The following is a 13,159-nucleotide window of genomic DNA, read 5'->3' on the forward strand; positions in this document are numbered from 1 at the left end:
CTTAATGGCTTTAAATGATGTTTCGTGGGTAATTTCACAGTATATAAACTACAGCCCTAGTTTATACAGATATGTTGGCTTCATGTGTGCTGTCTGTGTCTCTCACAGGAGCTGACAGATGACTTCATCTTCCCGGCGTCTAACGTGTATCTGCAGTACGTGAAGAGCGGCGAGTTCCCGGCGGAGCAGGCCATACCGGTGTGCAGCAGTCCTGCGTCTATAAACGCCGGCTTCGAGCTGCTGGTGGCACTCGCGGTCGGCTGCGTGCGCAACCTCAAACAGATCATCGACACGCTCACAGACATGTACTATCTAGGTACCGACTTATTACTTTTCAAATAAACCAGCTGATGTGAAGCTGTGTGTTAAACACAGACACAGTTTTAGTTCTTTCGACACACTGTTGTCCGGTTTAACACTGTTTATTGTAGAAAGCGCTATATAAATAACGGTGACTTGACAGACCTGTGATTTGATCCTAATGCAACCAGATGGGTTTATATTGTTTGTTTTTTGTGCTGTACAGAATTGGGCCTATTTGCTTTTAGTATATCAATGTGCCTCATTAACCCTTAAATGCATGAATATTTTGCCAATCATTATTACATATTTGAGTCTTTAGCGACCCGGACCTATATATCCAGCAGGGATGGATCTCTAACTGCTGCAATAGCAAAAAGCTCTCTTCATATCTTAAGAATAAAATAAAGCATATTTTGTTACCTTTTAAAACTTAAAAGGGTTCGATTTGAGCAGATGATTTTACCATCGCTGTCATCGTCAGAGTACATTTCAGCATCTAGCTCATATTTGCGATCTCAAACATATTCTCAAAACGATCGTTTTCAATGACTAAATATTCAGTATTATGATCATTGGCAGCTTTTTCACCACATCCACCATCAAATGCCTGTGACATTTATATTTCATTGCGTCCAGTAATTGCTCTGCAGTAAAGCCATTCAAGCCAGTTTGATTTTTGCTGACGATATTCTTTTGTTGTATGCCTGCAGTAATTATGAGTAAATCATCACGTCATCAATGTGTATCAAACAGTAAACTCGAAGGATTAAAGGATTTTTTTTTTTTCTTTCGTGGTATATTGTTTATAATGAATCGATTGAGGAATACTAAGAAAGTTGATGTCTAACTTTAAAAAATGAAGGAGGGAGAGGGTAGTGAATGATAAAGTGATACGCTAAAGACCCGAGGTATGCATTTAAGGGTTAAAGGGGTAATATGACGATGCTAAATAATTTTGTGTATTTGTGTGTAATTCAATGTTTACGTGGTTTAAGGTTCAAAAAACACATTATTATCTACATACTGTACTTTATTGTTGCTCCTCTCTGCCCCGCCTTTCTGAAACGCGTCGATTTTTACAAAGCTCATCGTTCTGAAAAGCTTGTGCGCTGTGATTGGCCGAATACCTCAAGCGTGTGACGGAGCTGTTACGCCCCTTACCATATTTGGAAACACACAGTGTCTCCACGACAACAATACGACAGCAAGAATAAAAGTTACGCCGCCTTTGCGTAAACATTTAGGCGGTGTTATGCAAATCTTCCCACACAGTGACGTAGATATGTGGGGCGTGTTTGAATGAGGCGTTTTAGGAAGGCGTGCACGAGTCTTAACTTTGATAAGCAATATCTCTTTGGGTTTGAGACTTTAGTTATTTATGGAGCAGATAAAATACATATAATCATTTATTAATTATCATTTTGACTTGATCCTTTTCTTTATTTAATGGCTGAAATGTTATTGGATAAACTGTTCTCAGTCATGTTGTCATTTAAAATCCGGACATCATTGGCAATGTTATTGTTTTAGTGTTTATGCAAACAAAAATAATTTTATTTCTTGCTTATTGATTTTAAATATAAATCATTTCACCAAGTTTTGTGTGTCAGAACTTTTTAAATATTTCTAGCACATTTTAAACAATGCTGTGATAATACTGATAACTGTGATAACTTTGGTCACCATAATCGTGATAAGAAATTTTCATACCGTTACATCCCTAAATCGCATCATATGACCCCTTTATTGAAACGCCTGAAAAACACTGTAAATCCGTTATAAATTGAATGGAATGCAACTTTTATAGAAAAGCATTGCTGTGCTCCTGTTTAATGAACAAGAGGTTTGTAATGTGTTTTAAACTGGTGCGTCTGGTCTCAGGGTGCGAGGCGCTGACGGAGTGGGAGTATCTGCCTCCGGTGGGGCCGCGGCCGAACAAAGGCTTCGTGGGTCTGAAGAACGCAGGAGCCACGTGCTACATGAACTCCGTGATCCAGCAGCTTTACATGATCCCGCCCATCCGCAACGGCATCCTGGCCATCGAAGGCACCGGCAGCGACATCGACGACGACATGTCCGGAGACGAAAAACAGGACAACGAGGTAAAACACACACACACGCACACGTGTCGCTCGACCGTACCGAAACCCCTTAGCTAGGGTTGGGAATCGAAAATCAATTCCAGAATCGGATACTTGTTGTAAAATTTCAATTTCAATTCCACCTCTCAATTCCTGTGTGCACATCTTTTATTTTTATGTGGTGAAAAGGGGCTGTTAAAAATGTATTTGTCTTTGAGTCATTCATTCAAGAGATTCATTCAAAAACACTGATTCATCCAGTAATGAAACGAGTCGATCTTGAGTGAGTAGGGATGTAACGATTCACTCAACTCACGATTCAATTCGATTTGATTCACGATTCTATTTTCTCACGATTTTTTTAACAAAATGAGATTGAAGACATTATACAGTAAATGAAAACTTGTCCTTTTATTAGGCTATTGCTGCATGTTTCTTCGTAAATTTGAAATACAACTAAATTTACATTTTTAAAACAAACCCCAAATCAAATAAATAAGTTACAAAAATAAAAGAAATCTCTTCATATAAACAAACTAAGGCTTTGTCTGTGCTCTTTCCATTTAAAATGAGAGGCAACCACTGCATTTTATTCATCATCAAAACAAAGATGCAGTGTACATGCAGCATGAGCAGTTTTTAATCTAAATTGAAGCAAAAACATTCTGACTTTAGTTTTGTGAAACTATACTACATAAAACATATCTGAAGGAAGCAGCAGACGAGCTGATTGAGACGCAGGTTCACTCTCTGCCAGCAGGTGGCGCTTATCAACAGCAATGATACAGTGTTTCCTGGGTTACCGCTGTAAACAAAGCACAGCTGCTTATGAACACGACTTTAATATGCATCGTTCAGAGGCAAGATGAAAAGAAAATAACACGTAAACTTTTCTAAAGACAGTCAGTTCCCCTCAGAGATACATTCATATAAACTCCTCCAATTGTATCGCGATTTTAGCATCTCAACCGATTTGAATCGTCACACATTTGAATCTATTTTCAACCAGCTCGCAGTTAATCGTTACATGATCCCTGAGTGAGTCATTGAATCATCCCATTCATCAATTCCATGAGATTTGTTTTGTCTTTTTTTTTTCTTCAGAATTGTGAGACCTCCATTTCAAAATAAATAAATAAAAGTCTCAATTTATCCAGAATGGTGCGGCTCTATTTTGCAGACAAACAGCTCTTAATCGAGTCCAGTGTTTATGCAGCCGGCTGATTTTTGTTCATGGTGTTCTGCAGCAATTAAATGTTTTACAAAAAGAGACACGGAATAAAATGCGTTTGATATCTAAATGTTTGAAGTTTTTTAACCACATTAAAATGGATAAGCAGAAACTGGGAATCGATAAGAATCGAAATCGGTATTGGAATTGATCAAATTCAAACGATACCCAACCTTACTCTTAGCACAGAGATGCAGTCGGTTCGAACGCGTCTGAATGTACATCATTGTGCTGCAGAGTAATGTGGACCCCAGGGATGATGTGTTCAGTTATCATCAGCAGTTTGATGACAAGCCCTCTCTCAATAAGGCCGAGGACCGTAAGGAGTACAACATCGGAGTGCTGCGGCATCTGCAGGTCATCTTCGGTCACCTCACCGCGTCCCGTCTGCAGTACTATGTGCCCAGAGGCTTCTGGAAACAGTTCAGGTACAGTCAGCCGTGAATGCATGTGCTTTTCTTTGAAATAACATTGTGCATCAGCCACAGCCAGTCAGGTTTGTGTGTAATTTGTGAGGAACTTTAAATCTCTCCTCGTTTCCAAGCTTAATATCCAGAGACAACTGTAAGTGTTGTTATGTGTAAGTGTTGTTTTTAAAAAATCCTCGATTGTATTTTGCCCGTGTCGAGTAACCGGCAAAATACCAGAAGTGGCGCATTCCACGGATGAGAATAGGCTGCATGATATATTAAACCCATTTAAAAATCATTATAATGCATAATGCTATTGTGAATTCACAAACGCTGCGATCCACTTAAATATATGTGATGCAGGTTTAATATGCGCTTTAATTATTTACATGCGTGTAGGTTACGTGTGTGCGTCTCAGAGCGACTCCGTTCACAGTAAACGCTGCTCCGCACAAACTGTTATCATTTACACGTGTGGAGCGTCTCAAACTCTTCTCTGCATGTTGCTGTGAGTTTGGGTTTATTATAACGTTCATCTGGGAAGGCTATTTCAGATTTGTAATGTAAATCAAACCTACGCAAACACAGGAGAATACATCAATATCTTTCTCAATATGCTAACTGTTCATAGCGATTACAAAATAAAAGTTTAAACCGTCGCTCTGAGTTTACACGTTTTTACAGTCTATGGTTTGCACTTTTTGAAGTCCACATATGTGAGAAATTACAGTGGCTGTAGCATTTCTGTCGTAAAGAAATGGCCAAATATTAAATATTAGGAGGACATTTTAATGAAATGTTTAGTCAATATTAAACAAAGATTAGATTGTGCAGTAAAGTGTAAAAACAATCGCCAGGCCGTTGGCGCCCTCTTCAGTCATTTGTTACAATGCGTAATGTACGTTAGCTCTTGTTTATAATACATTATGTATTTTAACAGTTTTGTTCAATAAAAACATATGATTACTTGTTATTGATAGTTTATTTGATGTTAAAGACAATAATGTTTGTCGCCTTATTGCTATTATACATGTATTTTAAGTAATTTTAAAGGATATTGTTGGCGCAGGTCTTTTTTTATTACCACAAAAAAATTAATTATCTGATTACTTGATTGCCAAAATAATCGCTAGTGACAGCCCTAGTTGTTTGAGCTATCCGACATGTTTGAGTTTGAGGCGTATCTGTTCGTTTGACCTGCGGCCGATGAGGGAATGTTGAGGAAACATGAATTTCTTTTGTCATTCTGTTGGTGATGCTTGTGGCTCGGAAGTGACACAGTGCACCTTTAATCCTTGTGAAGTAAGACGACTGCGTTCGAAACGTTCCCGCAGGTTATGGGGGGAGCCAGTCAATCTGAGAGAGCAGCACGACGCGCTGGAGTTCTTCAATTCCCTGGTGGACAGTCTGGACGAGGCACTGAAAGCCCTCGGCCATCCCAGCATGCTTAGCAGGATCTTGGGCGGCTCGTTTGCGGACCAGAAGATCTGTCAGGGTTGTCCTCACAGGTGAGTGAAGGACTGGTCAGTCATTCTGAGGATGTTGAATTGTATTTTAATCAAGTAATCGTCACTGGTTTCACGATTCAATTCGATTACGATTATCATGTCAACGATTCGATATCACGATGCATCACAATGCGTCGCATCCTCAATTTTCAATATTACAGCACATGGCTACATTTTCATATTCATTTTATATCAAATTTATTTTGTGTATTTTTATTAAAATATACAAGCAGGCTACTTTTTAAAATAATTACAAATTAATAATAACCAACGAAATATAGCTTCAAAACATATAAGCCAATATAAATAAAGGGGGAAAAAAGTGATAAACAAAACGTATTTTGTTTTAAGTATCTTACAGACAATCTAGGGGTGTCCGATATATATTGTCTGCGATTTAATATTGTAATTGTTGTTTTAACGATGTGCGTTATGGCATTATTGAGTATATCGCAAAAAACAAACAAAACACGCCTACAGAGTGCACGCATGCATTACGTGATGAAGTCTGGTAGATTAGACTAGTGTGCATTTAGAGTGCGTTCTTTCACTGCATGATTCAGTCTAATCACAATATTCAAGATATGGGCGCAGAAAAAGTATGTATTCATATAATTTGACTCACTTATTAACAGTCACTTGCTGCCATCTACTGGCAGTTTTAATTTCACATTTAAAGTATCTTTTCATTTTGTAGATAATTTCAAATATCAGTATTCCGCGTTTTATGTTTAAAATATCCAAAAAGTATTTATGCTTTTATAACTGCAGGTTAAAGTATTCCATGTTCCTCTGAGCTGCATTAAACCGTGCATAAACATCTAAACACCTCTTCAGATTCAGCTTCTGTTTCCTCTGCGTTATAAAGATGAATGTTGTTGATACTGATTTAATTTGCTTGATATCAGCCCAAATGTCTCCTTATTCTAATTGACTAATTAAATATAAGAATTTAACTCAAAAGATGATGCACACTTTTAAAAAGAAATGGCTTTATAAAGGTAAAAATGCCCATAAAAGGTAAAAATCAATTAAAACTTATTGGAAAAGATTAATTTCTATCACCATCACACAGAATATGAAGAATATTAAAAACTTTAGGAGTCAGCTGTCCACGGCAGTCTTTAAGATACCAGCATAATAACACACTCAGCAAAATATCGTCTAATTATCGTTATCGATAAAATCCCAGAAAATGTGGAGAGATAATTTTTTGTCGATATCGCACACCCCTAAGACAATCGTAGTTATGGGTTTTTCTTTTTTCCTCAGCATTATTGACAACACACTGTCATATGCGGGAAACACCAAGCTCAGAATCTAACATTTAAAAATAGTGGGTGCATTATACTCGCTTTGTTGTTTTGCCTCGTATGCGAATGACGTCAGTAGGCTATAATCGATTGTGGTCTATTACTGCATCGCAAACATGATTAATTTCAACAGCCCTAATCCGTATACGTGTGTTGTGTGTGTCTTCATAGGTATGAGTGCGAGGAATCCTTCACAACGTTGAATGTTGACATCAGGAACCACCAAAACCTCCTTGACTCCTTAGAACAGTACGTCAAAGGGGATCTTCTGGAAGGAGCCAATGCATACCACTGTGAGAAGTGCAACAAGAAGGTGAGACTTGTTCCCTAAATCCGGTTTGAGTGAAGTAGTGCAGATTGGTGAGCTTTGCTCTGGTTTGTCAGGTGGACACGGTGAAGCGTCTGCTCATCAAGAAGCTCCCGCCCGTGTTGGCCATCCAGCTCAAACGCTTCGATTACGACTGGGAACGCGAGTGCGCCATCAAGTTCAACGATTACTTCGAGTTTCCTCGTGAGCTGGACATGGAGCCCTACACGGTGGCAGGCGTGGCCAAGCTGGAGGGGGACGAGGCTCCGCCGGAGAGCCAGGTCATCGCTGAGAACTCTCCGGCGGAGTCGGATCCGAAGGACAGCTCGCGCTACCAGCTCGTGGGTGTGCTGGTGCACTCGGGGCAGGCCAGCGGCGGACACTACTACTCCTACATCGTCCAGCGGCACGGCAGCAGCGGCGACGGACAGAAGGACCGCTGGTACAAGTTTGACGACGGTGACGTGACGGAGTGTAAGATGGACGATGACGAGGAAATGAAGAACCAGTGCTTCGGTGGAGAGTACATGGGAGAGGTGTTTGACCACATGATGAAGCGCATGTCGTACCGGAGACAGAAGCGCTGGTGGAACGCATATATTCTGTTCTACGAGCGCATGGACACAGCAGGGGGCGACGGAGAGCTGCTCAAGTACATCTCCGAACTGACGCTCATGCCCCGGACAAACCAGCCTAAAATGCCCTTGGCCATCGAGGCCAGCGTTCGCAAACAGAACGTGCAGTTCATGCACAGCCGCATGCAGTACAGCCTCGAGTACTTTCAGTTCGTTAAGAAGCTGCTGACCTGCAATAGCGTCTACCTGAACCCTCCTCCAGGTGAGCGGTGTTTTCAAGATGCATTAAATCCGTCGCCGGACGGTCCAGCAATCCGTAAACCTCTTCTGCTGGTGTGTTGTGTTAAAGGATAAGTTCACTTCCAGAATAAAAATTTCCTGGTAATTTACTCACCCCTGTGTCATCCAAGATGTTCATGTCCGTCTGTCTTCAGTCGCAAAGAAATTAAGTTTTTGATGAAAACATTCCAGGATTTTCTCCATATAGTGGACTTCAATGGTGGCCAGTGATTTGAACGTCCAAAATGCAGCTTCAAAGAGCTCTACATGACCCCAGCCGAGGAATAAGGGTCTTATCTAGTGAAGCAGTCAGTCATTTTCTTTAAAAAAAAAAAAATTAATGTATACACTTTTTAACCACTAATGCTGGGTTAGCATTAGCTCTGCGATGCACGTCTTTATTAGCTGATGTTGGAAAGGTCAGGCGTGACGTGGGCGGAAGCACCGACCCAGTGTTTACAAAGCAAACATGCAAAAAAAGTCAAAGGCCCTTTACAAAAAACGTAAAACAATGATGTTGGAGGACAAAATGAGATGGAGTTTATAACCGAAGTACAAAGACGAAGAACTAACCATGCGTGACCTTTCCAACATCACCTAATAAAGACGCTCATGTGCATCGCAGAGCTAGAGCAAACCGAGCATAAGTGGTTAAAAACTGTATAAATATTCATTTTTTCAGAAAATGACTGACTGCTTCACTAGATAAGACCCTTATTCCTCGGCTGGGGTCGTGTAGAGCTCTTTGAAGCTGCAGTGAAACTGCATTTTGGACGTTCAAATCACTGGCCACCATTGAAGTCCACTATATGGAGAAAAATCCTGGAATGTTTTCATCAAAAACTTAATTTCTTTGCAACTGAAGAAAGACAGACATGAACATCTTGGATGACACGGGGGTGAGTAAATTATCATGAAATTTTTATTCTGGAAAGTGAACCTAACCTTTAAGATGCTCTTCTTTTCTGGTCTTTCTAGGTCAAGATCACCTTCTACCAGAAGCTGAAGAAATAGCGATGATTAGTATACAGCTTGCTGCTAGATTTCTGTTCAGCACCGGATTCCACACAAAGAAAGTGGTCCGAGGCCCTGCTAGTGACTGGTGAGTGTTTACTGTGTGTCTGATACGCTGTTAACTGCACTACTAGAGGAATCTACTCATTTTAGAATAATAGTAAGGTCATGAAATTAAGGGATGTACTAAAGGACTAAAGTGGCCAGCCTTTGTCTGATTCCAGTTCACACGGGTCATTTTCTCAACCAACATTAAGCACTATTGAAGGAAAAACTGGTTTATTTGATTTGATTGAAAAATTTGGTTTATTTTAGTTAATGGGGTCCTATTATGCTCTTTTACAAAGTCTTGATTTTGTTTTGGGGGTGTACTAGAACATGCTCTCATGCTTGGTGGTTCGAAAATCTCATTATTTTTCACATAATTTACATTATTACAATACCTCTCTCCCCAGCCTGGCACAAACGGCTCGATTAGGTCCGGGTTTGATGAAGGCCCGCCTTCCGAATAACAAAATGTTTTAACAGCTAACAGCTTAGACTGTGCTTCAGTATTGCCCCGCCCCTTGCCAAAGCAGCAAGTTCGTCAATATTGCCATCAATTCAGACCCCGAGAATATTGAACAAGAGGATCGCGCAGAACCTTTGCACGCACGGATATTGCAAGACATATTAAAGTGGTAACGTTATTGTTGTTGTTTTTTTTGTGGCTAAATCACGATTTAGATAGGATGTCAACAACAGCTTAAAAATAACTGCATTTACTATGTACAGATAAGTGCAACGGTAATATGTATTATGTTTATTGTTAATTCTAACATTATAACATGAATTGCAGTGAAGCTGTTATACAGTTGAACTTATTCATACCATAGTCCCACAGACTTACACTATTTGTGGCGGCATATATATGCAAATGATGCAAATTAATTCTGTGTAAGTGGGAGGCGCTGTTGGAGAGAGCGAGGTTTCCCTGGCAACGCTGTACACAAAACAGAGCTCCGCTCACAAACACTGCTTTATCAGACATTACATGCAAGATGAAATGTAAATGACATCCAGAATTTTCTGAAAACAGTCGGTTTCCTTCAGAAATACAGTGATATAAGAACACCCGCACCGGGCTTCGATTTTGAAACGTGCAGTGCTCAACCAAGAATTTGAATTTCCGTAGGCGGGAATTATTTTAATGATATTCTAATGGGCCAATTTGTGATGTCACAAATACAGGAAAACAACGCTGTAGTCCAAACGAGCCGTTCGTTGTAGTTCTTTAAAAAACGAAATATCTCCCTTTGGAGTTGATTTTGAGATTTGTAACTTTGTATATCTTTTTATGGCCAAACATACTCACTACACACTGACTAAAATTCAAAAAGTGAAAAAGCATAATAGGACCCCTTTAAATGGTTTTTAAGATGATGAGGAACTGGTGGAGCACGTGTGACGGGGTTCATTAGTGCTGATTGACTCGTCTCCTCGTCACGGACTTGACTTGTTTCTCTATCAGGTATGATGGCCTGTGCATCCTATTGCGTCACAGCAAGAATGTCCGCAGCTGGTTTGCACACAACGTCCTCTTTGCCTTCCCCACGCGCTTCTCGGAGTACCTGCTGGAGTGTCCGAGTGCGGAGGTGCGCGGAGCTTTTGCCAAACTGATCGTGTTCATCGCACACTTCTCCCTGCAGGACGGACCCTGCCCCGCTCCGGTCACCTCGCCCGGCTCGTCCACACAGGTGAGGGAGGAACAACTGCAACAGAACCTCCAGATCTGCTCTCAGAACTGCTCTGAAAGGGTCTCATATTCCTCAAGTTTAGTGTTTAGTGGACTGCTTGCAGGGAAACGGTGTTTTAAACATGAGACTGAACTTGTTTTGCTGTGATTTTAGGGCTGTCACGATTCCTCGATTCAGTTCGAGTACTCGATTTTAAAAAATCCTCGATTGTATTTTGCCCGTGTCGAGTAACTGGCGAAATACCGGAAGTGGCGCATTCCACGGATGAGAATAGGCTGCATGATATATTAAACCCATTTAAAAATCATTATAATGCATAATGCTATTGTGAATTCACAAACGCTGCGATTCACTTAAATATATGTGATGCAGGTTTAATATGCGCTTTAATTATTTACATGCGTGTAGGTTACGTGCGTGCGTCTCAGAGCGACTCCATTCACAGTAAACGCTGCTCCGCACAAACTGTTATCATTTACACGTGTGGAGCGTCTCAAACTCTTCTCTGCATGTTGCTGTGAGTTTGGGTTTATTATAACGTTCATCTGAGAACACAACATGCACCATTTCATCAGATTTGTAAGGTAAATTATTTATAAACCTATGCGCAAACACAGGAGAATACATCAATATCTTTCTTAATATGCTAACTGTTCATCGCAATTTCAAAATAAAAGCTCAAACCCTCGCTCTGAGTTTACACGTTTTAATGGCCACATATTCAAGAAATTACAGCGGCTGTAGCATTTCTGTCGTAAAGAAATGGCCAAATATTAAAGATTAAGTGAAGATTTGAATGTAATGTTTTTTAGTCAGTATTAACAAGGATTAGATCGCGCAGTAAAGTGTAAAAAACAATCGCCAGGCCGTTGGTGCCCTCTACAGGCCTTTGTTGCAGTGCGTAATGTAGATTAGCTCTATTGTTTATAATACATTAAGTTTTGTTCAATAAAAACATACGATTACTTGCTTTTGATACTTTATTTGAACTAACTATTATTGCCTCATTGCTATTATATATGTATTTTAAGTCATTTTAAAGACTATTGTTCCCTTAGGTCTATTTTTATTACTACAAAAAATAATTATAATTATCCGATTACTCAATTAATCGTCAGAATAATTGACAGATTACTCGATTACCAAAATAATGGTTAGTGACAGCCCTACTGTGGTTTGTGAGCAGGCCTGTGACAGTGTGACCCTGAGTGACCATCTGTTGCGGTCAGTGCTGAACTTACTGAGAAGAGAAGTGTCTGAACACGGCCGCCACCTCCAGCAGTACTTCAACCTCTTCGTCATGTACGCCAATCTGGGTAAGTGCTCATCCGCTCTGGGCTCGCGCAAGTCTCCACAGGTTTATGTGGATGTAGAATGTCAGAATGATTCTGTCTGTCTGCTGCAGGTCTGGCAGAAAAGACACAGCTGCTCAAGCTGAGCGTTCCAGCCACGTTCATGCTGGTGGCGCTGGACGAGGGTCCCGGTCCTCCCATCAAGTATCAGTACGCCGAGCTCGGCAAACTCTACGCGGTGGTGTCGCAGCTGGTGCGCTGCTGTGACGTGTCGTCCCGCATGCAGTCCTCCATTAATGGTGAGTGTTAACTACGCTGCCGTCCGCCCTCGAATAAAGATTTTTCTGATCAACTAATAGTCTAATAGTTGACTAATCGCACGTTTATATTAATAAACCATATAAATCATAATAATGAGCCTATAATTGCCATAAAGCTTGCCACAGCGCACCTCAGAGATAATGATTATGAATGCTTCAGGGAAAAAAACAGCAAGAAGGCTACCTTGATATCATAATAATTCATTGATAAGCTAGTCTTTACTGTATTCTCGGCTGCACTGACTCGTCATCTCCACAGTGGACGTGCACATTTCATACGGATTGCATAATCTGAAAACATTTGTTTTCCATTTGAATTGGTTCATTTAGAAGTAGACATTTCACTTTCTGTAGATATATTTTTTATGTCTGTGAGGCAAGCATGGAGTTTCAGTTCTGTTTTTTTCCCCCCACAGAGACCGAGAAGGCAGAAAGCGCACCTTGTTTGCTTTCATTACTTTACAAAAGCACAACATTTTGTTGATATTGTGAATGCACACAAATAAAAGTAGACCTTTCACAGATTCAAAAGATGTATTGCTCTTGTCTGTATGAGCAAAAATGGAGCATTTTAAGTTAAATGCAAGTGATCCATCTGTCATGCGGTGATTTTTCTAGGTTTACGTTAAAGCGAGCAGCTACTACTCACATGTTTCAGATGATAAGCCACATTTGAGGTCAAAACAAACATTTGCATATCCTGACCGATGTACTGTAATTACCACACAGACCAGCTGTTAATAATCTGTCCGTCACAAACTACGTGACTTCACCACTTTCTGTGATTTTA

The 13,159-nt window shown here is 40.3% G+C and overlaps 1 protein-coding gene across 5 annotated transcripts in view; it reads left to right on the top strand.

The window, feature by feature from the left end:
• LOC131542043 (probable ubiquitin carboxyl-terminal hydrolase FAF-X) overlaps positions 1-13,159 on the top strand; it is a 46,132-nt gene that overhangs the window by 25,167 nt on the left and 7,806 nt on the right. For 4 of the 5 annotated variants that reach the window (XM_058778307.1, XM_058778305.1, XM_058778308.1 and 1 more), the window contains 10 exons: positions 109-316; positions 2,185-2,405; positions 3,853-4,043; positions 5,360-5,533; positions 7,018-7,159; positions 7,231-7,990; positions 8,986-9,109; positions 10,532-10,757; positions 11,944-12,073; positions 12,163-12,348. In XM_058778307.1, the coding sequence (XP_058634290.1) occupies positions 109-316; positions 2,185-2,405; positions 3,853-4,043; positions 5,360-5,533; positions 7,018-7,159; positions 7,231-7,990; positions 8,986-9,109; positions 10,532-10,757; positions 11,944-12,073; positions 12,163-12,348 (2,362 nt within the window). The remainder of the gene's footprint in view (positions 1-108; positions 317-2,184; positions 2,406-3,852; positions 4,044-5,359; positions 5,534-7,017; positions 7,160-7,230; positions 7,991-8,985; positions 9,110-10,531; positions 10,758-11,943; positions 12,074-12,162; positions 12,349-13,159) is intronic. The other variant, XM_058778310.1, reaches the window with a different exon arrangement.

Source organism: Onychostoma macrolepis, chromosome 06, assembly GCF_012432095.1.
Source record: "Onychostoma macrolepis isolate SWU-2019 chromosome 06, ASM1243209v1, whole genome shotgun sequence".
NCBI lineage: Eukaryota > Metazoa > Chordata > Actinopteri > Cypriniformes > Cyprinidae > Onychostoma > Onychostoma macrolepis.